At 36.1% G+C, this 25,277-nt stretch overlaps 1 protein-coding gene across 1 annotated transcript in view; it reads left to right on the top strand.

Annotated features, from left to right (window-relative positions):
• HMMR (hyaluronan-mediated motility receptor (RHAMM)) overlaps nucleotides 1–23,369 on the top strand; it is a 47,083-nt gene extending 23,714 nt beyond the window's left edge. The window contains exons 6-17 of the mRNA XM_006864945.1: nucleotides 4,473–4,559; nucleotides 4,634–4,734; nucleotides 8,668–8,742; nucleotides 8,878–9,056; nucleotides 14,258–14,406; nucleotides 17,150–17,364; nucleotides 19,328–19,471; nucleotides 19,930–20,079; nucleotides 20,179–20,278; nucleotides 20,938–21,114; nucleotides 22,641–22,803; nucleotides 23,350–23,369. Of these exons, the coding sequence (XP_006865007.1) occupies nucleotides 4,473–4,559; nucleotides 4,634–4,734; nucleotides 8,668–8,742; nucleotides 8,878–9,056; nucleotides 14,258–14,406; nucleotides 17,150–17,364; nucleotides 19,328–19,471; nucleotides 19,930–20,079; nucleotides 20,179–20,278; nucleotides 20,938–21,114; nucleotides 22,641–22,803; nucleotides 23,350–23,369 (1,560 nt within the window). The remainder of the gene's footprint in view (nucleotides 1–4,472; nucleotides 4,560–4,633; nucleotides 4,735–8,667; nucleotides 8,743–8,877; nucleotides 9,057–14,257; nucleotides 14,407–17,149; nucleotides 17,365–19,327; nucleotides 19,472–19,929; nucleotides 20,080–20,178; nucleotides 20,279–20,937; nucleotides 21,115–22,640; nucleotides 22,804–23,349) is intronic.
• The last annotated feature ends 1,908 nt before the right edge of the window (nucleotides 23,370–25,277 follow it).

Genomic DNA, 25,277 nt, shown 5'->3' on the forward strand with positions numbered 1-25,277 from the left:
AGTCAAGCATTTCAATGTTATTTCCCCTCTTCAAACTATGCTTCGATCACTGTATCGCAGAGCCCTGTTGTTCCAAGTTTGAGCATGCATCACTATTTACCTCTGTCCCACTTAGGCCATGTAAACCTGTCTCAGTGTTCCCCTATCTATCTTGTTCTTCCACCTCCTCCCCCTTCTTATATTGCCCTCCCAAACACCTGAACTAAACTCCCCAACCCAACCCCACTGTTGTGATTACCTTGTTGTTGTTGTTGTTGTTGTTATGTGCCGTGGAGTCAGTTCCAACTCATAGTGACCCTGCACAGAGTTCCCAAGGCTGTATATCTTTACAGGAGCAGAAAGCCTCACATTTCTCCCACAGAACAGCTGGTAGTTTCGAACTGCTGACCGTGAGATTAGCAGCCCGATTCATAACCACTACACTACCAGAGCTCTTTTGGTGATTATCTTATATTCCATTAATTCTTCCTTCCATTTAAGACAGTCTATTTTATCCTGTAATCTCCCTGACCTTCTCACCACCTGGATCTCTGTTTCTCTGCATTTACCTTCTTTCACATTGTAATTATTTTGATAGACTGACTTCCCAGATCCTCTGTTCTTATAATTTTATTCTGTTCTTGACTCTTCCATTTGTCGATTGAGTTCAGAGAGATGCTGCCACATACGTCATTCTCTGATTGTTGTCTGTTCTTTTTGGTTCTCAGTCCACAGAACTCCGTTTAGGATGTTTTTCATAGCAGGGTTGGCTTTGGCAAAATCCCTTAGCTTCTGTTTTTCCTGGAATGTTTTCATTACACCATTGTATTTGATTAACAGCTTTGCTGGTAGAGGATTCTCAGTCGGAAGTTTTTTTCTTTCAGGGTTTTATATATGTTTCCCCATTGAGTTCTTGCCTGCATTGTTTCTATTGAGAAATCCGAGCTTAATCTGATTTGTTTGCCTTTCTATGTTACACTTTTAGCTGCTTTCCGAATTCTGTCCTTATCTTTGCTTTTGGAGAGCTTGATTATTATATGTCTTGGTGATTTTCTTTTAGGGTCTATCCTTCCTAGGGTTCGTTGAGCTTCTTGAATGCTTATCTTTTTGCTTTTCAGGATGTTAGGAAAATTTTCTTCTAGCATCTTTCAACTATCTCCTCTGTGGACTTGTGTGGTTCTTCCTGCTCCAGAATGCCTATAATTCTTAAGTTATTCCTCTTCATGTCCAACATGAATCTTAGGCCTTCTTCAAATTTTTTTTTATAATTTTTTGTGCTTGCTTTTCTATCTTAGTAGTGTTGAGAGATTTATCTTCTAGCTTACTAGTTCTGGCTTCTGTCTTTTCAGTTCTGCTTCTTTGTCCGTTCAGTGTATTGTCCATTTCTGATATTCTATTAGTAATCATTTGGACCTCTTTCTTGTAGGTTTTGAATTATTTCCAATGCTGTATCTATCTTACTTGATTGTTCCTTATTTTTCTCAACTCCATTGTATAGTGCCTTGATACCTTTTATAATCATTTTACTGAATTCCTTCTCAGGCATTTCCAAAGCCTGTACATCTTCCAGTATGGAATGTAGGTCTACTTCCAGCTCATTTGCCTCAGTCACTTTATCTCGTTTCTGAACATGTGCTGATATGGTCATCTGTTTCTGTTTTTTGGGCATATTCAGGAGTTATTTGTGGCCTTAATTCTTAGATGGGTGTGTGTTTTGGTATTTTTTATGCTTTCTGATTCCTCCAAGTAGATGTGATCAGGAGATGGGCTTCTTTTTTAACTCTTCTTCCTGAGAAATTTCAAAATGCCACTGTTGGTCGTTGTGACATAACTCATGAGTTAATTTTCAGCCTATTTCCTTTTTAGTCTGCCTGTTTTACTCCACAATCCTCGTTCAGACTTTTCCCTAGTGATAAAAGATCAGGGCCAGCTGTGGCCGTTTTGCACGGCTGTTTGGTTATAAGTGGAAACTGTCACTTTAAATTTTGAGGACGTCTATGTCTGTGTGCATATATAATACTACCCTCCAGGGGTGGTTGTGGGGATCCACTCACTCCAGCACCCCTCTAGTCACCTGAATGGAGGTATAGCAAGATACCAATGAACAGATTAAAAAAAAAAAAAAAAAAGACTGGCCACACCTTTATCCCCATAGTTCTGTCAGGCATCTGTGGCTCTTCTGATCCTTTTACGGCTTGGTCACACCCAAGATGGTAGCTCCAGGAGCAGCTAAGCATCTTGGATTAGAAAGCAATGAATTTCTTGCCTCTGCTACAACTGCCCCTAGTTGGAAGCCTTCCAAACTTCTAAATATTCCTCTATATGTGTTTCAGAGCTCTGGCACCATCCCCTGAGCCTGTTTGGTCCGTTATTCTGTGTTGTTGCTGATGGAGCTCCTCACTGCACTTCTACCCCATCCGCCATCTTGTTTGTTCTCTCCCATAAAGATTTACAGCCTCAGAAACCCTACATAGGGTTTCTGTGAGTCAGAACCAACTCCACAGCACATCACCACCAGCAGCAATTCACCCAGTGGAGTACTGGTGTGGTGCTGTGGAATAAACACTAGACCACAAGATCAGTTTCAACCACAGTGCTAGTGGTTCAGATTCACCAGCCGCTCCTCAGAAACACTTTACAGGGTCACTATGAGTCAGAACTGACTTCACGGCACTTATCAACAATAACAGCAATAACAAAGTACCCAGTAAATAGTCTAGGAAATAGCATAGAAAACTGACACAGAGGGAATTGTACAGTTTTCAAAAATTACATAAGGTACATGTTATTTGCATTAAATGTGGTATTCCATAGCACTGTTGACTCTGGAATTTAGAAAACCTTAAAGCTGGGTGTCTCATTTAGGTAGAATGAGAGCAGTTGAATAACTTCATACAGTCTGACAAGGAATAAGTAGCTGAGTTGGCCTGCTTAACTCTAACCACTTTCTCATATTTCTTTCTAGTGACTTAAACTTTGGGATATAATATATCCTTAAGACGTCTTTTACCAGAAATGCCATTATTTGCAGTTCATGAAAATGTGTGTGTGATCTAATGGGTTTATAAGTCTATTACAGGCCATTTCTATACTCTGTAATGAGCTTTAGAACTCATTCTTCTTTGGGATGTTAAAAGTATAAAGTTGCCCTTCCTTTTACTGTAGTGTAGGTGTCAAGGACTGGAGGCAGGAATTGCCTTTTTAGGTAATCATTAGATTGGTGTTTCTAAACCAGATGAAATGTGCTACCTCTACCCCTGACAATTATGAATTCAAGGATTACTAAGACTTATTCAGATTCTATCATTTTAAAGTGTTGGCACAATAATTATCTCTTTTGCTATGAGATTATTTTCCAAGAGATGGAGAAAATGGTAGAATTTGAAAAGGATTTAATATGCAGACAAAAAATTGATTTCCATTGCAAACACAAATTGTGATTAACAACAGTTTGTTGTTGTTGTCATTAAGTTGATTCAGATTTATAGCAACCCTGTATAGGGTTTCCCAGGAGGGCTAGTGGGTTTGAAATGCTGACCTTGTGGTTATCTGTCCAGTGTTTATCTTACAGTACCACACCAGAACCCCAACCACAATTTAGACATTAGAAAATCATAAGTAGGCTGTAAGCCCTTTCTTCTTCTAGAAGTTATGGATTAGAGGAAGAATTTACTTGAAGTAAACATTGTGCATATCGAGTAGGACTGCTGGTTTTCCAAACTTGCTACAGGTCTTTGGGCTACAGCAGGGGTATGGAGTCCTGTCTCTGCAATGTAACAGCTGAGTGGCCATTAGCTAGTTATTTACCTGCTGCAATTTCCTCATCTGTAACTGTGGATAATAGAAACTTCATAGGATTCTTAATAAAGATAAATTGAGACGATCGGTGCTCTGAGCACAACACTCAGTAAATATTAGCAACTATTATTACTAATCACCTCTTTCAAATGAGAAGGATCACAGTCTCAGGTTTTGATAAATACTGTGTCTGGTGTTGCCTGTTTTGAGCAGTTAGAGTGGGTGTAAGGATACAGTGCTTTTGTGGATGTGTACATCTTTAATTATTAAAAGTTGGAGTGCATAAAAACCAGACGTGGTGAAAGGAACAGATTCCTGTGTTCCACCAGGGAGAGTCTGATGTAGGCCTCGGTGATTGTAATGAACTTTGTTACACGAACACTCTTCATGAAATTCCTCCCAAGAGGCTTGTTTCAAAGTCTTGCAATGGACTCTCTAGTGTATAGAATAGTGACTACAAAGGCTACCTTTTAAATTGAAAGGTAAAAGGTGACGTTTAGGGATAGGAGAAACAAAAACAGTGATGTACACTCAGTAATTGTGATATTGGTCAAAGACTGTTTTCTTTGCCAAAATATATTCTAAGCTAATTATACACCAAATAATAGGTTACAATAATGAATGTTTAATGAATTTTATATGTGACTTAACAGCAAATGTTTCTGAATTTTTTTTACTTGTTTTTTTTTATCTAGTTTTCTGAAGATGGTAACCAGAAGAACATGAGAATTCTAAGCCTAGAGTTGATGAAACTAAGAAATAAAAGAGAAATAAAGATGAAGGTAAGTTTACTGTGTCTATATCTAGGGATCTGAACAATTTCTCACTTCCTAAGACATTTATCTCTGTTGTATAGAGTATGATGGCTAAACAAGAAGATATGGAGATGAAGCTTCATGTTACCCAGAAGAATCTCCAAGAATCTCAGGGGAAGATAACACAACTTGAGGGGAAATTGTAAGTGGCTAAAAAGGAAACAAAACTATTCATGATAATCAGTTCTAGATTTGCCTTTCTCAGCTTATTATTTACCAAGATTTTAACTTTCTCTCAATACTTACCTCATTGTCTCCCTCTCATTGCCCTATTTCTCTCCTTTATAATAGACTGATTACTCCCAAACATTATATGCTGGGAAGTTAGATGAATGTACCACAAGAGTTATGCTGTTATAACAGCTATACAACAAGTAGATGGCTTTAACAACCAGAAAAGTGTTTTCTCACAAGTTAGAAGTCCAAATTCAGAGTGCTGGCTCTAGGGTAAGACTTTCTTCTTCTCTGCTCTGGGGAAACATCCTTGTCTCATTTCATCATCTGTAGGCCCAGTGTTCTTTGGAGATCTCCATACATCTTGGTATGGTTCTTCCCCTGCATCTAGGAGCTTTATAGTACATGGGCCCCAGGTACTAGGTCCCTCTGAGCTCTGCTCACTTCTCTATCCTTTTATATATCAATAGAGATTGACTCAAGATACAGCCTATTCCTGTAGATTATATCTGGCCTCATTAACATCATTTTGTTGTTATTGTTAAGTGCTGTCAAGTTGTTTCCAACCCATAGTGACCCTGTGTACTGGAGAAGGAAGCACTGCTTGGTCCTGCACCAGCCTCACAATTGTTGCTATACTTGAGCTCAGTGCTGCTGCCACTGTGCCAATCCATCTCATTGGGGGTCTCCCTATTTTTTCTGATCGTCTATTTTGCCAAGCATGATATTCTTCTCCAGGGACTGGTTCCTCCTGATAACATGTCTGAAGTATGACAGACCAAATCTATGTATATGTCTCCTGATAATATGTCTGAAGTGTGTCAGACCAAATCTGGTAATGCTTCTAAGAAGCATTCTGGTTGTACTTCTTCCAACACAGATTTGTTTGTTCTTCTGGTAGTCCATGGTACCAAGAATTCAAATGCATCAATTCTTCTATGGTCTTCCTTATTCATTATCCAACTTTCACATGCATATGAGGTTATTGAAAATACCATGGTTTGAGTGAGGTAGGTGCACTTTAGTCCTCAGACTGATGTCTTTGCTCTTGAACACTTTAAAGAGGTCTTATGCAGCAATATGCCTAATGCAATGTCTTTTGATTTTTTGACTGCTGCTTCCATGGTAGATCAAAGCAAAGTGAAATCTGTAACAGCTTCATTCTTTTCTCCATTTATCATGATGTTTATTGATTCAGTGGTGAGGATTTTTCTTGTCTTTATATTGAGGTACAACCCATACCAAAGAATGTGGTTTTTGATCATCAGTAAGCATTTTAAATCCTTTTACTTTTCAGCAAGCAAGGTTGTATCATCTGCATATTGCAGGTTGTTAATGAGTCTTCCTCTAATTCTGATGCCATGTTCTTCTGTATATAATCCAGTTTCTGAATAAATGTGATGAAATAATACAACCTTGGTGTATACCTTGCCCATTTAAAAACCATTCAGTTCTTCCTTGTTCTATTCGAATGATTTCCTCTTGTTCTATCAATGTACAGATTCCTCATGAGCACAATTAAATGTTCCAGAATACTTGTTCTCTGCAATGTTGTCTATAGCTTCTCATGATCCACACAATTGAAAGCCTTTGCATAGTCAATAAAGCACATAGTCAATTGTGAATTGAGTGACAGGTTAAATCTTTCTGGTATTCTCTGCTTTCAGTCAAGATTCATCTAATGTCAGCAGAGATATTCCTTGTTCCATGTCCCTCCCTGAATCTGGCTTGAACCTCTATCAGTTCCCTGTCAAGCTACTGTTACAATGTTTTTGAATTATCCTTGGCAAAAATTTACTTACATGTGATATAAATGATATTGTCCAATAATTTCTGCATTCCTTTAGGTCACCTCACTTTGGTCTTATGGTTCTCTTCCAATCAGTTCACCAGGTAGCTGTTTTCCAGATTTCTTTGCATATATGAATGAGTGCCTCCAGTGCTGCCTCAGTTTCTTCAAATATTTCAATTTGTATCCCATCGATTCCCGGAGCTTTGTTCTTTGCAAATGCCTTTAATGCACTTTGGAGTTCTTCCTTCAGTATCATGGACTCTTGATCATATAATATGCTGCCTCTTGAAATGGTTGAACATCGACCATTTTGTTTTGGTACAATGACTCTGTGTATTCCCTCCATCTATGTTTGATACTTTCTCCATCATTCAATATTTTGCCCATAGAATCCTTCAATATTGAAAGTTAAGACTTTAATTTTTTCCTCTGTGCTTTCAGCTTGAGAAATGCTGGGTGTGTTCTTCTCTTTTGTTTATCTAACTCCATTATCTTTTCATCCCTTTTTTCCACAAACTTTTTGAAGCCCCCTGATGTATCTCAATCAACAGTTTATCCAGGCTTAGCCTTTTTTTTTTTCTTTTATTGTATGTTTTGATGAGTAGATATTTTTATTTTGATGCAGTTTAGCTTACTGATTTTCTTACTTTAGATAGCTTTTTTTAAAAAAGTTTTTTATTGTGAATTGAGTGACAGTTAAAGCCAAGATCATCAGCTTAAAATTTCAACAAATAATATGCTTTGTTCCATCTCAGTGATCATAATCCCCTCCCTGCATATACAGTTATTATTTTTATAATAATAAAAACTTTCTGTACCATCGTGGTGATGGTGATGGTGTGTCACCGAGTCAGTTCCAACTCATAGCAACCATGTATAGATTACCAAGGCTGTAAATCTTTACAGGAACAGAAATGTAGAGAATATTTTTCCTAGGTTGGCTTTCCAAAGCTTTATTAGTCTACTTTTTTCATTTAGATCTGTGATCTGTTTGTAATCATTATTTTTGTTTTAGTGTGACAACAGGGTTCAAAGTTTACTTTTATCCATAAAGATATCTATATATTTTATCTCCATTTGTAAAATGGCTTTCCTTTTGCATTGAATTGCTTTTTGAAAATAGCAATCATATTTTAATTTTTGTAGCTTTCCAGAGTTTTTCCACTTACACAATCATTTTATCTGAGATTAACAATAGCTTTACTTCTTTCTTTGCCACCTTAATGCATTTTATTTCCTTTTTTTTGTTCTATACCACTGTTGTATGACTTATCTGTTTGTCCTACTGGAGAGACTTGTGGGTTTCTGTGATACTGGAAGCTATGCCACCCGTGTTTTAAATGCCACCAGGATCACCCATGGTCAACACATTTCAGTGGAGCTTTCAGATTAAGACAAACTGGGAAGAAGTTTAACCATAACTACTTATGGTTAGCCGTTGATAATCTTATGAATACCAGAGGATATATTGCTGGAAGATAAGGCCCTCAGTTTGGCAGCAACTCAAAATATGACTGAATAGAAAGCAGTCTGTGACAAAGACTTCACTAGCACACAAAATTTTGTATTTATGTTGCATGGATAAAATCAGGAAGCTACAAAAAAGATGATTTCAAACACTTGCCTTTGTAACAATATGTTTAGAAAACTTTTTCACTTTTCTCCTATTTACATATAAATTGCCAACTTTAGAATTCACAAAAATAATGGTTAAGAGTTTGGGCTCTGCAACCAACCTTCCTGATACAATGGTGTCTGGCATATTGTAAGTATCATATGTCATTATTAAATACATATACTAGTATATATTGTCTACAGAGATACCAAGCTGAATGCACTTGATCCGAGAAGCTAAGCTGGGTCAGGCCTGGTTAGTGCTTAGATGGGACTGCCTGGGAATACCAGGTGCTGTAGGCTTTTATGGAGTCCTGGTGTGGTGCTGCAGGTTACTGCTCTGGACTGCGAGGTCAGCTTGAACTACAAGGTCTGTGATTCAAGCTCACCAGCTGCTCCTCAGAAACTCTATACAGGGCCGCTATGAGTCAGAACCGACTCAACCGCACTTAACAACACAAGTATGTATTAATATATACTTTTTTTTTTTTTTAGGGTTTCTATAGAGAAAGAAAAGATTGATGAAAAATCTGAAACAGTGAAACTTTTAGAATACATTGAAGAAATTAGGTAATATGAAAAATAGTTTTAATTTGGCCTTTATTTTGTTGAATTATGAGGAATATATTATTTTCATCATTTTTTTGGTTAGTTTTCCTTGTTCCTAAATACTTGCAGTATTCAAAATAATTTGTTTTAATGTAGTTCTGCATCAGATCAAGTGGAAAAATACAAGATAGATATTACCCAGTTAGAAGAAAATTTAAAGGGGAAGAATCATGAAATTTTAAGCTTAAAGCAATCTCTGGAGGAAAATGCTGATATGTTGTCTAAACAAATACAAGACCTGAATGCTAGATGTCAACTGCTTGAAAATGAAAAAGGTATTACAGTGTTTCTAATATTACTTCTTTAAATAAGTACTACATATAATTTTTAAGAAAAAAATAACCGTTGCTATGCTAAAACACATTTTGACAATTTTCCAAATAGACAATAAAAAATCCTATAAGATAGATGGGATTTTCTTCACTATTATAATGTTTTTGTCTGTTTATGTCAATGTATAGCTTGTCTTGATTGAAATGTATACAGTTGTGGAGTACCCAGCTTCCCAACTGGTGGCTGTGTGCCGTGGAGTCGGTTCCGACTCATAGCGACCCTGTAAAGGGTTTCCGAGGCTATAAATCTTTACGGGAGCAGAATGCCTCATCTTTCTCCTGCACAACAGCTGGTAGTTTTGAACTGCTGACCTTGCGGTTTGCAGCCTGATTCATAACCACTACTCTAACAACCTCCCACCTAGGAGGTCATTTATAAGATATATAGAACTAGGTTTGGCAGTTTTATTTGATTTTTTAAATCTTTCAAGTTTATTAAATATTTTTATTCTAAATTACTATTCTACAACTGTAAACCAGTGTAACTAACGTAGATTCTAGGTTTGGTTCAATTGTATTCTTTCTTGGAGGACCAGAAACAATCCCTCAGTGAAACTATAGCAATGAAACAGAGGAATGTCTTGAGTGCAGCTCACCGTAATTAGGTTTGTCCACATTTAAGACTTTAAGTGTGTGCTGATGTATAAGAATTTCTATACTTGCTTGTAGTTGTTGTCTGGTGCTGTCAAGTTGGTTCCAATTAATAGCAGCTCAATGCACAACAAAACGAAACTCTCTACTCCTGCACCATCTTCACAGTTGTTACATTTGAGCGCATTGCTGCTGCCAGTGTGTCAATCCATCTCCTTGCGGGTCTTCCTCCTTTTTGCTGGCCCTCCGCTTTACCTTCTCCAGGGACTGTTCCTTCCTGATAACATGTCTGAAATAATAGAAATGAAGTCTCACCATCCTGGATTCTAAGGAACATTCTGGCTCTGCTTCTTCCAACACAGATTTATTTGTTCTTCTGGCAGTCCGTGGTACTTTTAATATTATTTTCCAACACCGTAATTCAAAGGCATTGATTCTTCTAAAGTTTTCCTTATTAATTGTGCAACTTCCACATGCATATGCAAACACCGTGACTTGGGTCAGATGCATCTTAGTCCTCAAGTTGATATTCTTTGTTGAACACGTCAAAGAAGACTTGTGCCATAGACTTGCCTAATCAATAAGACATTTGATTTCTTGATTACTGCTTCCATGAGTGTGGAACTCAATCTTTTCTCCATTATTCATCTGTTCTATGGTGAGGAATTTTTGTTTTCTTTACACTGACATACAATCCATACTGAAGGCTGTAGTCTTCTTCAGTCTTCATCAGTAAGTATTTCAAGTTCTCTTCCAGCAAGCAAGGTTGTATCTTTTGCATATTGCAGATTGTTAATGAGTCTTTCTCTAATACTGACACCACATTCTTTTTCATATAATCCAGTTTCTCAGATTATTTTATTTGTTCAGCATATAAATTAAGTAAGTACGATGAAAGGATACAGCCCTCACACACACCTTTCCTGATTTTAAACTATTCAGTATTCTCTTGTTCTATTTTAAAAATAAAGCCTCTGGGTCTATCCACAAGTTTCTTAAGAACACAATTAAGTGTTCTGGAATATCCATTCTTCACAATGAATAGCATCATGATAAATGGAGATAAGTTTGAAGTTATACACTCATGGAAGCAGTAGTCAAGAAATAAAATGACTTATTAATTAGGCAAGTCTGTGGCACATGACCTCTTTAGAGTGTTCAATATTACCCAAAGTTTGTCATGATCCACACAATTAAAAGCCTTTGCATAGTTAATAAAGCACAAGTAACCATTTTTCTGGTATTTTCTGCTTTCAGCCATGATCCATCTAATGTCAACAATGATATTCCTAGTTCCACATTATCTTATAAATCTGGCTTCAAATTCTGTTGCAACTGTTTTTTAATCATCTTCAGCAACATTTTACTTGTATATGATCTTCATGATATTTGATGGTATCCACATTCTGTTGGGTCATCTCTGTTTGGAATGGGCACAAATATGGATTTTTTCCTTCAGTTCCTTCAGTTTGAGAAATGCTGAATGTGTTCTTCCATTTTGGTTTTCTAACTCCAGGTCTTTGCACATTTAATTATACTTTGTCTTGTACAGACATCCTTTGAAATTTTCTTTTCAGCTTTTTTTTTTTTTTTACTTCCTCATTTTTTTCCATTTCTGTAGCTTTTCTATGCTCAAGAGAAGCTTCAAAGTCTCTTCTGGTATCCATTTTTGGTCATCTTTGTCTTTCCTATATTTTTAATGATCTTTTACTTTCTTTTTGTATGATGTTCTTTATACTATCCCACAACTCTTCTGTTCTTTGCTCATTAATGTCTAATGCATCAAATCTCTTCTTTAGTTAGTCTCTAAATTCAGGTGGGATATATTCATTTTTATAATTTGACTCTAGTGGACTTGTTTTAATTTTCTTCAGCTTCAGCCTGAACTTGGATATGAGCAATCACTGGTCTGTTCCACAGTCTGTCAGTAGCCTTGTTTTGATTGATGATGTTGAGCTTTTCCATCATCTCTTCTCACAGATATAGTCAGTTTGATTTTTGTGTTTTCATGTAGGTCCATGTGTACAGTAGTCTTTTATGGTTGTTTTTGTTTTGTTTTTTTTACAGTTTTGGGATTTATTAGAGAAGTTAACAGGCTGCAATTCAGAGTCAGGAATGCTCAGGGCACAGATGTTCTATTCAGGAGAACCTTTCCTTAGCCATGCCCGTAGGAAGGCCTCTTGTCTGCCCTCTAGTGTTATAAAGCTCTTTTAGAGTCGTTGACAAATGCCCACAGGAGCACCACTCTGCCATAAGCCTCAGCTTGAAGGCACTCAGCTCTAACTCAATGGGTCTGAAAAACTAGCTCCCTGCTTAACCCATGTGGGAACCATGTCTGACTTCTCCTGGCTTCACAAGAGGGAAAGAGAGTCAAACTCAAAATCAGCCCCAGGCTGATTCCTATGAAAAGGAGGTGAAAAATGCTTCCACCCTACAACCTTCTTTACCCTAGTCTGACACCAACCATTCCTTCTATAGCACTCTCTGCTTCACATCTAGTTTCAATAATCCATTGCAGTGGCCACATAGAGCTCATAACAACACTCAAGATTATGGGCTATATTAGGGAGGTGAACAGGGTGCAATTCAGGGTCAAAACCAACTCAGGATGCAGCAGTTCTCCAGTCAGCCTCCTGTCTGCCATGTTACAGAGTTATATGTTATATATACTTTGTAACTCTTGTCTTTGGCCTCTCAGCCATGTGGCCCCTTGGCCTCTGCCCTGCTCAGAAAAGTTATACAAAGTTCTTTAGCCAGGTTGTAAATGCTCAAAGGCCACATTCTGCAAGCCAGTCTCCTACCTTTAGGCACCCAGGTTTATTCAGTCATAAGCCTAGAACTGGAAGTTGTTGTCTCTCTCCATGCTACCGTCTCTGCTATTGTCTCTGCTGTCATTTCTGTTGTCATCTATTGACATCTCATGCTCCACTCATGTTCTTCCTTCTTGATGGACCTGGGATCTTTCATCTGCTTCTAAGATGTGATTCCTTTTAAATCTAGCTGGAGGGCGAAATTAACCAATACCAGCCTCTATACCTTATTTACATGGTTCCACCCAATTACTTGGTAGGAATTTAGAAGACTTTGGATTAAAAAGCTATGTCAAATAAATTTAAGGCCCCACCCACCCCCTCCAATTAAATGCCTGGAGGCATTCCACTCTACAAGCAAACCTTCAACCCAGAGTCACTGAGCTGTACTTATTCCATGGAAGCCCACTGCTTTGTCTTGTGATCTGGTTCTTGGTTCTGTTGCTTTGGTTCCTCTACAACACTCTCAGTGTCACAGCTCTCTATCCCTGGATAAAGGAAGTTCAATGAGCAGGGGTCTTGGGATCCAAAGGCTCTTCTCTGATGGTAGTGAGATCCTCTTATGTTTTTTTTTAAAAAGTATTTCCAATGAATAAGTCATTGGCCTTGCAATATTCTAACATGGGATCTCCAGCATCATTTGTGTCACCAAACCCATATTATCCAATGACCATTTGTTCCCTCTTTGTTTCCAACCTTCACATTCTATTATCAATGCATCTTGATTGCATGTTTGATCAATTTCTGATTAAAGAAGTTAGTAGCATTCTTCAGTTTCATCATCACTAGCTTTAGTGGTTAGTGCATGACTTTGAGTATTGACTAGTATTCTTTGTAGGTGTATGTATATTATCACAGATAGCATTATACTTCAAGATAGATTTTGAAATGTTCTCTCTGAGGATGGATGCAATACGATTCCTCTTGAATTTGTTGTTCCCAACATAGTAAACTATATGATTGTCTGATTCAAAATGGTCAAGGGCAGTCCATTTCAGCTCACTAATTATAAGATTATTGACCTTTATGCATCCCATTTCATTTTTGATAACTTCCAATTTTCCTAGATTCATACTTCGTACATTCCATATTCCAATTATTAATATATGTGCAGTATTTCTCCTCATTTTAAATGAGATCCATCCTGAGGGGCTCATCTTTTGTCACTGTATCTAGCAATGTTTTACTTCTATTCATATTGTTTTCAACTACCAGTGTTCCACTGCTATTTATATGGTATTCAGTAGCTAAACATTCAGAAGTAATCCCCTTCTCCTTCCTGGTCTGCTTTAGTCTGGAAGCTCTACTGAAACCTGTCAACCATGGGTGGTCCTGCTGGTATTTAAAATACCCATAGCATAGCTTCCGTCATCACAGCAACACTCAAGCTACTACAGCACAAAAAACTGAAAGACAAGTGCTGGCTTAGCTCTTCACAAAATTATTTTTTCTCAGAATTATACCTCTTGTTTAGTTCTCAAGGAATCTATAATTCAGACTTCAAAATTAGGCTAAATTAATAACTGTTAACTTGGTAACCTTTGATTGATTCAGTAACTTGATGTAAAATTATTCTTTAATGTTCATTCAATATATGAACTTCAGGGGTATCCCGCTACCCCATTTTTGGAAACACTTATTAACATGGTAAAAGCAATATAGTAGAATATTATGGGAATGTTGGTGACTCAAAGTTGATAATAGTATCAGGTTATAGTATTTTTGATGTTGTCTCTTTTATAGAAGGCCTTGTCATCAGCAACAAAAAACAAGTTGAAAACCTAACTGCTGAGCTACAAAGTTTAAAAGAGAAGTTTATTTTTGAAAGTCAAGAACATGAAAAGTTACAACAAAAGGAATTACAAGTTGGTTTATTTCTGCAACAAGAAAAGGTAGTTTATTACAAAAACAAACAAACAAAAACAGTACCTATGTTGTGTCATAAATTTATCTATAAATATCCGAAATCTTAAATTACATATATATTCTTTGATCCAAAAAGTCTATTTTTAGGATAATATTATAATTTGCTAATGGTTTAGCTTCATAGATCTTCACCACAGTGTTATTGATAATGTGAAAAATTACACATACCAGATGCCACCAAATAGGGAAATAATTTTTGATCATTTCAAGACCCATTCTTATGGTAGGATTACTAACTATATCCAAACCAACAAAAGCCAAACCCTCTGCCATAAAGTTGTCAATTCTGACTCATGAATAACTACATTGTTATTAGGGTCTAATTGTAAAGGAAATAAAATAGATTTTAAAAATCAAGATTATATAAATACCATTTTACATATCACTAAGAAAAAAATCAATCCACTGAAACAAAAATGGGCATAGGATAAAAATAGGCAGTTTTTACAAGTGGACATCCAGGTAGCCTGTATACAAGACTAGAGTAGAAATAAAGGAGATGAAAATAACTTTATTTCTACTTATGAGATTGCCACTTATTAAAACATTTGTTAATATAGCATGTTGATCAGAGTTGGGCAAGCAGGTACTTGTCAATCACCCATATGAAGTATGCTATTGGATACACTGCAACAATTGAAAGAATGAAGTCAAACTAGATATATACAAACCTGGTCAAAAAAATGTTTATGTTGTGTTTAAAAGTAACTACATACAAAGAATTAACTCCATTCTTATCTCCACTCCCCAAAATATGTGTGTTTGTTTATATATGTATATACATATATATATGCCCACCCAACCCAGTACCATTGCGTTGATTCCAACTTCTAGCAACCCTACCAGACAGAATAGATCTGCAGCTGTAAGTTTTTGATACTGTGTATCTTTATAGGAGAAGATAGCTTCATCTTTTTTCCATTGAGTGACTGATGGGTTTAAACTGCTGACCTTGTAGTTAGCAGCCAACTGTGTAACCAGAAAATAGATATGCTAAATAAACTAGTAGCGTCTCTGAAGTGGGACAACTAGATTCAGTTGAGGAGTCAGCAAAGATAATTTTCACTTTGTTTGTGTTGTTATAATTTTACTTAGTGCTAATGTGTGTGGTGCTGTGGGTTAATGTGCCAGACTGCAAATCCATTTGAATTGCAAGGTCGGCGATTCAAGCTCACCAGCTGCTCCTTGGAAACCCTGTACAGGGTCGCTATGGGTTGGAATTGATTCGACGGCACTTGACAACAACAACAACGTGTTTGTATATTATATGTCGGGGACCAGCCTTGGCAAATTATTAGGAGGGTCTCGATAGGAGGATGTGGAGTCAGCGAATGAAAAAAAAAAAAACTCAAAGAGTCAATGGGTCATTTTGAGTCTCAGGCAGATGATGGTAATGGCTCTTTTCTGATGACTCTCTCTCTGACTGCTGCCTTGACTGTTTATTTTCAAAATTGTTGCTTCTTATATCCCATTTAGAACATACTATGATCTCATAACAGTCACGTACAAGCAGTTACAAATCAATTAAATATTATATTGTTACATCAATAATACAAGAGGAACACAAGGTCACCAAACATTCTTGTGTCTCTATACTCCTTAGTTACTCTTTAGTTACCGTGATAATGTCTGCCTTCTGTGAGCAACTTGTTTCTCTCTAATCCTCCCTAAAATGTCTGGTTAATTTTAAACAAAGTTCTACATCTTAATTTCTAACTTTTCCAACAACTATTACTTTCTGTAGATTCATTAGTTACAGCTTATAATCAAAAACATAATTTTTACTATAACTGGTCATACATATAATTGATCAAACAATAAAAACAAGAACATAAAAGTACCCTAAAGTTTCATAGTTAAGAACAAAGTAATTTTCTGATGCTAACAATTTCTCAAAACTTCTATTCAAACTCCTACCTCTGTTCCCAAGCTCTCACTTCCCTTGACTGTCTCCTGAGCTGCTTTCTAAAAGCCTTAATGTCCTTGACTGAAACCACCTGGAATGTTTCTTACACTTTTAAGCTTGAATTGCTAAAACCTTAGCTAGTGTGGTTATATCTAATGTTAAAATTTATTGTTAATGTAAAAAAACAATTTTTATAACTACATAAGATTGAATATGGTGTGAAAGTTAATGTGAAAGGCAACTATTATAACGTGAGGTTTGTTTAAAGTATCTAATGATTATGCAAGATTTTCTAAAACTTCTTATAGGGAAATCAGAAATAAACTATTATTCCAAGGAAAAGCTAGAAACCACAGGGCCCCCCGAATGAGCCATTCCTTGTAGCTTTTCTAACCAAGGGGGGCATTCATTGTCGCTCTGCTAAACAATGAACTTCTCATGCATAAGGCTTCTCGCAGTTCTGCTCCTTGACAGGATGGTGTCCACCAATTATATGATCTATAATTTTTTTTATAACATTGAAATCACAGTATAATTTTTATGTAATATTGTGTGAGAGAAATATGCTGGCAGAAAATTATAAAACATGCAAAATATAATTTTAATTTTATAAGACATTTGTTGTATATGATGCATAGAGCAAAGACTGGGATAATATTTACCACAATGTTAACAACTGGTAAAATGTAACTCATGAAAAATTGAAACTTTTAACATTTCGTTTTTATGCTTCTTTATCTGCATTTCTATTTTGTCTCTCAGTAAAACTTCAAAATTATTTTGATGGATTTCTATTTATACAGGAATTATCTTCTAGTCTTCAGCAGAAGCTATGTTCTTTTCAAGAGGAAATGATTAAAGAGAGAAGTCTCTTTGAGGAAGAATTAAAGCAAGCGCTGGAAGAGTTAGATAAATTACAACAAAAAGAGGAACAAGCTGAAAGACTCCTCAAGCAGCTAGAAGAGGAAACAAAGTCTAAAGCTGAGGAACTAAAATTCCTACAAGAGAAGCTAAAAGGGTTTGTATTAATGTTATATAAAATATTACAAAATATTTTCTAGTACATTCTAATAATGTGAATCCCAGGATTTAAGAAAACAAGCAGGAGAGCCAAGGTTAGAAGACATGAATCTTGCTTATAACCAGAGATTTAATTAACAAGAACTTTAATAAACAAATAACCAAACTTTTTCATTTCTTTAAAATTCCTCTTACATTTTATAAAAATTAATTAGATATCAACAATAATGAATTGAGAAAAAACATAAAACTAAGGATCCCATTTAGTAAATCACTGCTCCCGTACTTTGCATCTATGTATGTGTCAGTGTACATTGTATAAGTTATGCTTTCAGATCACAACTCTATGAAAGTGATTTCCCTATTCACTAATGATCATGACTTACAGTTTGAAAAATAGTGCCTTAGGAGATTTTTATCCATTATAAGATGGCATTTACTATCAACAATGCCAATAGCATTCCAATTTGTTTCTACAAAAGACCGCTTTTTAGGCCCATTCCCATATCTCCAGCTGTCTACTTTATACATTCAAATAGCTATCTCAGTAGCATTTAGTATTAACTTGTACAAAACAACTCTGGATCTTCTTTCTACCTTTTCCTATTTCTATTTCTCTCTTTTTTCTAAATTTCAGTCAGTGACTTCTTCACTTAACAATTTCTATCTCATTCTTTAAATCTTATGGAGACCTGGTGGCACTGTAGGATAAGTACTGGACTACTAAACACAAGGTCAACAGTTCAGACCTACCAGCCACTTCACAAGAAATAGATGAGGCTCCCTACTCCCTTAAAGAGTTACAGCCTCAGAAACCCTATATGGGGTCGTTTACTTCTACCCCACCTCCTTCTACATAGACACATCCAATCTATCTTGAATTTCTCGTCTGCCTCCAAAAGAATTCTTATCTCTCTCTATTAGTGTGGTTCCACTGCCATTTTCTTAATCTAAGTCTCCTTTATCACTCCCATAGGCTGATAAATAATTATCTTCTAATTGTTCTTCCAATTTTCTGTTCCTGCCCCTTCCACAATCTGTTCTCTACAAATCTCCAGAATAATCCACATACTTACTTCTTGTTGTGTTGTTAAGTGCCATCGAATTGGGACCAAACTCATAGCGATCCCATGCATGATAGAATGAAACACTGCCTGGTCCTGTGCCAACCTTGCAGTCACTGCTATGCTTAACCCATTGCTGCTGTCACTGTGCCAATTGGTCTTCCTCATTTTCTCTGACCGTCCACTTTGCCAAACATGATGTCCTTCTCCACGGACTGGTCCTCCTGGTAATATGTATGAAATATGAGAGTTGAAGTCTGGCCAATCATGACTTTCAAGGAGCATTCTGTCTGTACTTCTTCCAACACAGATTGGTTTGTTCTTTTGGCAGTCCATGGTACTTTCATTACTCTCCTCCAACACCAGAACTCAAATGCATCAATTCTTCTATGGTCTTCCTTATTCACTGTCCAACTTCCATATGCATATGAGGTTATTGAAAATAACATGGCTTGGGTCAGGCGCACCTTAGTCTTCAAGCTGACAACTTTGCTCTGCACATAGTAGTGACTGTGTGCCGTCTCATAGTGACCCTGTACAGGGTTTCTGAGGCTGTAAAGCTTTACAGGAGCAAAACACCTCATCTTTCTCCTGCGTAACAGCTGGTAGTTTCGAACTGCTAACCTTATGGTTCGCAGCCCAATTCATATACACTACACTACCAGAGCACTGGATTTTTTTTCTTTGAATGAACAGTGAATACATGGCATGTAAGTTCACTAGTACTGACCTCAGAACATTAAATTATTATCTATATTGCATAATATAATATTACAATAAATGCAAGATTGTGCTATAAGGTTTTTTAATGTTTCACTATATAAATTGATCAGCTGTGTGTTTATCATTTATACAGTATTTTGAAAATCGCTTTTTTTTTTTCCCCCCAATAATAAGCTATAAAGGATTAAGCAGTGAAATAGAAGGTCTTAAGCTGGAGAAGTCTTCATTACAGGAAAAAGTAGCCAAGGCTGAAAAAAGTGCAGAGGAAGTTCAACATCAGATCCTGGCAACTGAGAATGCAAATCAAGAATATACAAGGTTTGTAGAAGGAATAAAGCAAAACCAAACTTGTAGACTGAGAACCATTAAGGCAATTTAAGGACTAGAAATTTACTTTTTCAATTCTAGAGTCAGAAAGTCCAAATCAGGGTTTCCAGCCTGTGCATTCCTTCCTTGAGTGTAGTCCTGGGTATTCTTTGGCCCCTTGTCCTTCTTTATCTTAGGATCTTCATATTGTGTGTTTTAAAATTCAGAAGCAATCAGATTTAGAACCCAGGTTAACTCCAATATGACCTAGTTAGCATAACAAAGAAAACTGTGTTTCCAAATAAGTTATTTACAGGTTTAGGGGCCTGGATTTCAAGACCTATTTGTGTGTGTGTGTGTGTGTGTGTGGAGAGGGGAGACATAATCCAATCATAACAGGGAGAAAGAAGGAAAAAATTAATTCTAATGGTTATAAATGTTTAAAGGACTCTTTCTTTCTAAAACCCAAGGATGATTCTAGATCTGCAGACCAAATCAGCACTTAAAGAAGCAGAACTTAAAGAAGTGACCGTTACGTCTCTTAAAAAAATAACTGAATTGCAGAACCAACTCAAGCAACAAGATGAAGACTTTAAGAAACAGTTGGAAGAAGAAGTAAGGTAACCTAGATTTAGAACGTGAGTGCTGTGGTATTCAATGATTTTTTTCTATAACTACATGTCTTAATTGGTCATTTTAATTTAATTTTGCCTTAACAGAAAAGCTGAGAAAGAAAATACAATAGTAGAACTAACTGAGGAAATTAAAAAGTGGCGTCTCCTCTATGAAGAACTATATAATAAAACAAAACCTTTCCAGGTATGTAAATTAGAATTAAACCCACTTGGGGTTGCTTCAGAATTCCCTTTGTTCCCTTTTAGTCTTATCAGTAACTTGCTTTTTCTGGAATATCATTTTACAGTGCATTTATAGTTTAATTTAATGTCATATTAAAGAAGCCTATATATTTTATTAAATTGTTATTCATTAATCTTTTAATGTAGCCTTTCTAATTTAAAAATACCTTCTATAAGGGATTTAGAGTTACTAGCTTAGAAGATTCTCCTGATATGAACTTTCCTGATATGAATAAATCTATGTGAATATGTAATCTACATTTTGTTTGAAATACCTCAGTGTTTCCCAGATTAGCATGCTGATCTTTTCAAAGAAAATGTATGAATGCTAATTTTGATACTGAAACAGTATTCTGTTATAATGTGTTAATACAGCTGACACCAATTAGAGTGGCTGAGACACTTCTTTAATTTTCCCTTTTGCTCTCTGTTTTAATGATCTTTGAAATGAAAATAGAAAGTTTAAAAGACTTTCATAGAGAATTTAGGGAGAGTCTTGAGACTATATCAATATATTTTGTTTGTTTGCTTTCAATGGTTCAGCTTTCTTTACGGTTGTATGAGAGAAAAAAATATTTAAAAGTCTTAAGTCTTAACTTTGTAAAAAAAAATGTTTTCCAGCTACAACTGGATGCGTTTGAAGCAGAGAAACAGGCTTTGTTGAATGAGCATGGTGCAGCTCAGGACCAACTGAATAAACTAAGTGATTCGTATGCTAAATTACTGGGTCATCAGAATCTAAAGCAAAAAATCAAGCATGTTGTGAAATTGAAAGATGAAAATAGCCAGCTCAAATCGGTTTGTTAACTAAAATTAACCTTTATTAATGATATCTGGTGGGTGAATTTATTATCCTATTTATAATACTTAAGTAAAAACAAAGCACATTGGTATCAGAAAAAATATAACAGTTTATAGAGGAAAATCCATCTCAAGAGTTCAGAGTTTTAGAGTGTTGATCTGATGGCTATTTAATGTTCTCAGGTTTTCTAATTACCTCATTGTTTTGTTGTTGTTGTTAAGTGCCATGTAATTGGTTCCGACTCATAGCAACCATGTATATAGTATTTCCAAGGAATAGCTGGGTGATTTGAACCACTGAACTTTGGGTTAGCAGATTAGTGTTTATCCTATAGCACCACACCAGGACTCCAATTACCTTGTTGCTGTTGTTGTTACTAAGTGCCTTGGAGTTGGTTTCGACTCATAGTGACCCTGTATAGGGTTTCCAAGGCTTTAAATGTTTTGCAGGAGCAGAAAGCCTCATCTTTTTCCTGCAGAGTGGCTGGTAGACTCAAACCACCAACCCCATGGATCACAGTCCAGTGCTTATCCTATGGAGCTACCGTACTCCCCCAATTACCTCATTGTTGTTAAGGTGCCATCGAGTGGTTCCGACTCATAGTGACACTGTTAGGGTTTCTGAGGAATAGCTGGTGAGATTGAACTGCCAATCATGCAGTTCAAACTGACATTGCAGTCTGGTGCATTAACCCGCAGTGTCCCGCCAGGACTCCTTAGTGTATTGAAAATATCTAGTGTAATTGAAAGAATTCATAAGGCATTAGACATCCATTTCTGTTTGCAAAATAGCAAAGTCTTTGATGTAGATATCATAAAAATAGTGTTCAAAAATAGTTACCTGTTTAATTTTCAATTCAATTTTATAAACACTACAGATTTATATCTGTTGTTGTTGGTGGTGGTGGTGGTGGTGGTAAATACCATGGAGTCGGTTCCAGCTCATTCCAAGGCTGTGTATCTTTACGGGAGCAGAACACCTCATCTTTCTCCCATGGAACCACTGGTAATTTTGAACTGCTGACCTTGAGGTTGGCAGCCCAACTCGTAACCACTGTGCTACCAGAGCTCCTTTTTATACCTATAGAGTGTCTGAAAAAAAAAAACCACACAAATCCTTTGTCATCAAGTTGATTACAGCTCATAGTAACCCAATAGGACAGGTTAGAACTGCCCTATAGTGTTTTTAAGGCTGTAAATCTTTGCAAAAGCAGACTACCACATTTTTCTCATACTGAGTAGCTGGTTGGTTTGAACTTTCAACCTTTTGCATGACAGCTGAGTGCTTTAATCACTGCACTTCCAGAGCCCTTTGTAGAGGAGCCGGAAACTCTTTAAATGATTCTTTATTTCCTTTGTCTCTCTTGAAAGTCATTTTGTAATTCATAGTATTAAAGCCTGGATAATTCTTGTAATTCAGTTTGCTACATAAGCAATTTTAGAATCTGTCAATAACATTGGTTAACACATATCACCAACGTGATGTTTTACAACTGTTTGTTGTCTACCTTTTACTTGGATAGGAAGTATCAAAACTCCGCTCTCAGCTTGCTAAAAGAAAACAAAATGAGACAAAACTTCAGGAAGAATTGAATAAAGCTCTTGGTATCAAGCAATTTGATCCTTCAAAGGCTTTTCATCATGAAAGTAAAGAAAATTTTGCCCTCAAAACCCCACTAAAGGAAGGTAAGGAATGAATAAATGTATAAAGAAACATCTTCCTTTAGATTTGCTTTCAGAGCATTAAGCTACTTAGCCATATTATTATCAACTGTGGAAAACTGTTGACACATTCTGATATAAGAGAAAATCTTGGGAGATTTTCGTATGCATGCCAATTTCTTTCCTTCTCCTCTACTCCTTCTTCTGCTATATTCAAATCCTACCTGTCCTTTTAGTCCATTTCAAATTATATCTTCATCTGACTTTTTTTACTCCTAACATGCTAACTGTAATTCCATTTATTATATCCTTAGCATTATAACCTAAATATCTTTTAGGTCCTTAATCACTTTCTAATTTTTAGCTTGGGGGCAAGTAGATTTTCTCTCTTTCTTTACTGAGTCTCTATTTTCCACAATCAAAATGATAATATTAATAAAATGATGCTGCACAACACAAACATAGCTTCTTCTGTGTTAGAGATGACAGGAAATCTGTTTATAGTTTATAAAGATAGTTAAATTCGTTGCCATTTAGAATACTGATACCTCTTTTTAATGAACTTTCTAGGCAATACAAACTGCTATTGAACTCCTACAGAGTTTTAAGAATCATGCAAGTAAACATCTGAAAATCCTGTTGAAGATTATTTTATTTTTATTGTTAATGTTATTGTTTGTAATAATGGTTTTTATGACATTTTATATAATTTTAGGTGCTTATCTTTAGATATGTGGAAGGAGGTTCAACATATTTTACCAATATTTCCTCAGCTATTTTATTTTCTATTATAAATACCTCCTTGATACTCATATTTCTCAATTCATTTTAAACCTTCTAACTGTATATCCAGCTTACAACCCAACCATCAAATCAACCTTCCTTTAAAAATCACTATCATATTATTATCCCCCTATTAAAACTGAGATTGTTTCACTATTCTTATCCCTAGATATTTTACCTTGAGACAGGAGGCATCTTTCTGAACCCACTTTTTTAGCTAAGCTAAAAGACCTTGGCTTGGTCTTACTTCTACTATAATTTCCCTAATAATGTGCAGTCTGTCCTAGACATCATCGTCTTTAGTTCAAGTAAGAAATAGGACAAGTTAACTCCACAGCAATCGCTACGTCTTACAAGAGTGACAGAGGTTGTTCAGTACTTGATTGAAGATACCTAGGTCCTACCATAAATCTACTACATCAAAGTCTGGGGTTTGGCCTGTAAATATCCATTTTTATTAAACTCTTCAGTTAATTCTTAAAATATTAATATCTGAGAAACTGTGTATATAACTTCTTTAGAGAATTTTTCTTTTATTGTATATCACAAACCTGTTTTACTAGGTGTTTTACTAGTATTTGTGTAAAATGAATAAAAAATACACAGTAAGTCATCTACTCAATTATTTACCTTGCATTTAATTAAGATACATTATGCTTCAGTATAAGATGTTTTTACTGTCTGTGTCTTCTCCACCCTCATTCATCTCAGATTCACAAATGGTAGCATACTCTTTGTATGTGATAATTCTCCCTGTGAAATGTTTGCTTTACACAGTTGGTAGGATATCATAAGCCACCTTTTTTAAATGTTTCCCCATTGCTGGAACAACAGAAACCATCACCATTAGAATAGTTTTTTAATTATTTTATTATATATTTTATCATAAGCCACCTTTTTTAAATGTTTCCCCATTGCTGGAACAACAGAAACCATCACCATTAGAATAGTTTTTTAATTAATTTATTATATATTTTTTAATTTGGGAACAGTATTTTGCCATCCTTTATTATATCTGCTGGCATAGTGGTTAAAAGTTCACCTACTACTGACAAGTTGTTTGAACCTCCCAGATGCTCTCCAGGAGAAAGACGTAAAAGTCTGCATCTGTAAAGAATTATGAGTTTGGGAAAACTGTGGAGGAGTTCTATGCTGTCCTATAAAGTCACTATGAGTTGAAATCCACTCTGTGGCAATGGGTTATTTTAAACCTAAGGAACTCTCGTGATACAAATGATTTAAATGCTTGATTGCTAAATGAAAGATTGGCAGTTTGAACTCATCCAACCTGTGTGGGGAAAATACCTGGCAATATGTTTCCTTGAAGATTAGAGTTTTCTTTTAAAAAAAAAGCAAAAACAAAAAACCCTTCGGAGAAATTCTACTTTGTCTCATGGGGTCACTATAAGTTGAAATGATAGGTTGCACCTATCACTGAGACAGTATTATTGGCCCCCATTGTTTAGGATCTGCTTCCACAGCCTCCTTCTGCTGCTTTATAATTTTGGTTCTCATTATCTGCTTGGTTAGTTCTACTCTGTACCTTAGTGATCTCATTTATAAAATAGTGGATACATATAAGGTCGTTAGGAGCTCTGGTAGCGTAGTGGTTACGAATCGGACTGCGAACCACAAGGTCAGCAGTTCGAAACTACCAGCTGTTCCGCGGGAGAAAGATGAGGCGTTCTGCTCCCGTAAAGATTTACAGCCTCGGA

Source organism: Chrysochloris asiatica, unplaced genomic scaffold (assembly GCF_000296735.1).
Source record: "Chrysochloris asiatica unplaced genomic scaffold, ChrAsi1.0 scaffold00073, whole genome shotgun sequence".
Lineage (NCBI taxonomy): Eukaryota > Metazoa > Chordata > Mammalia > Afrosoricida > Chrysochloridae > Chrysochloris > Chrysochloris asiatica.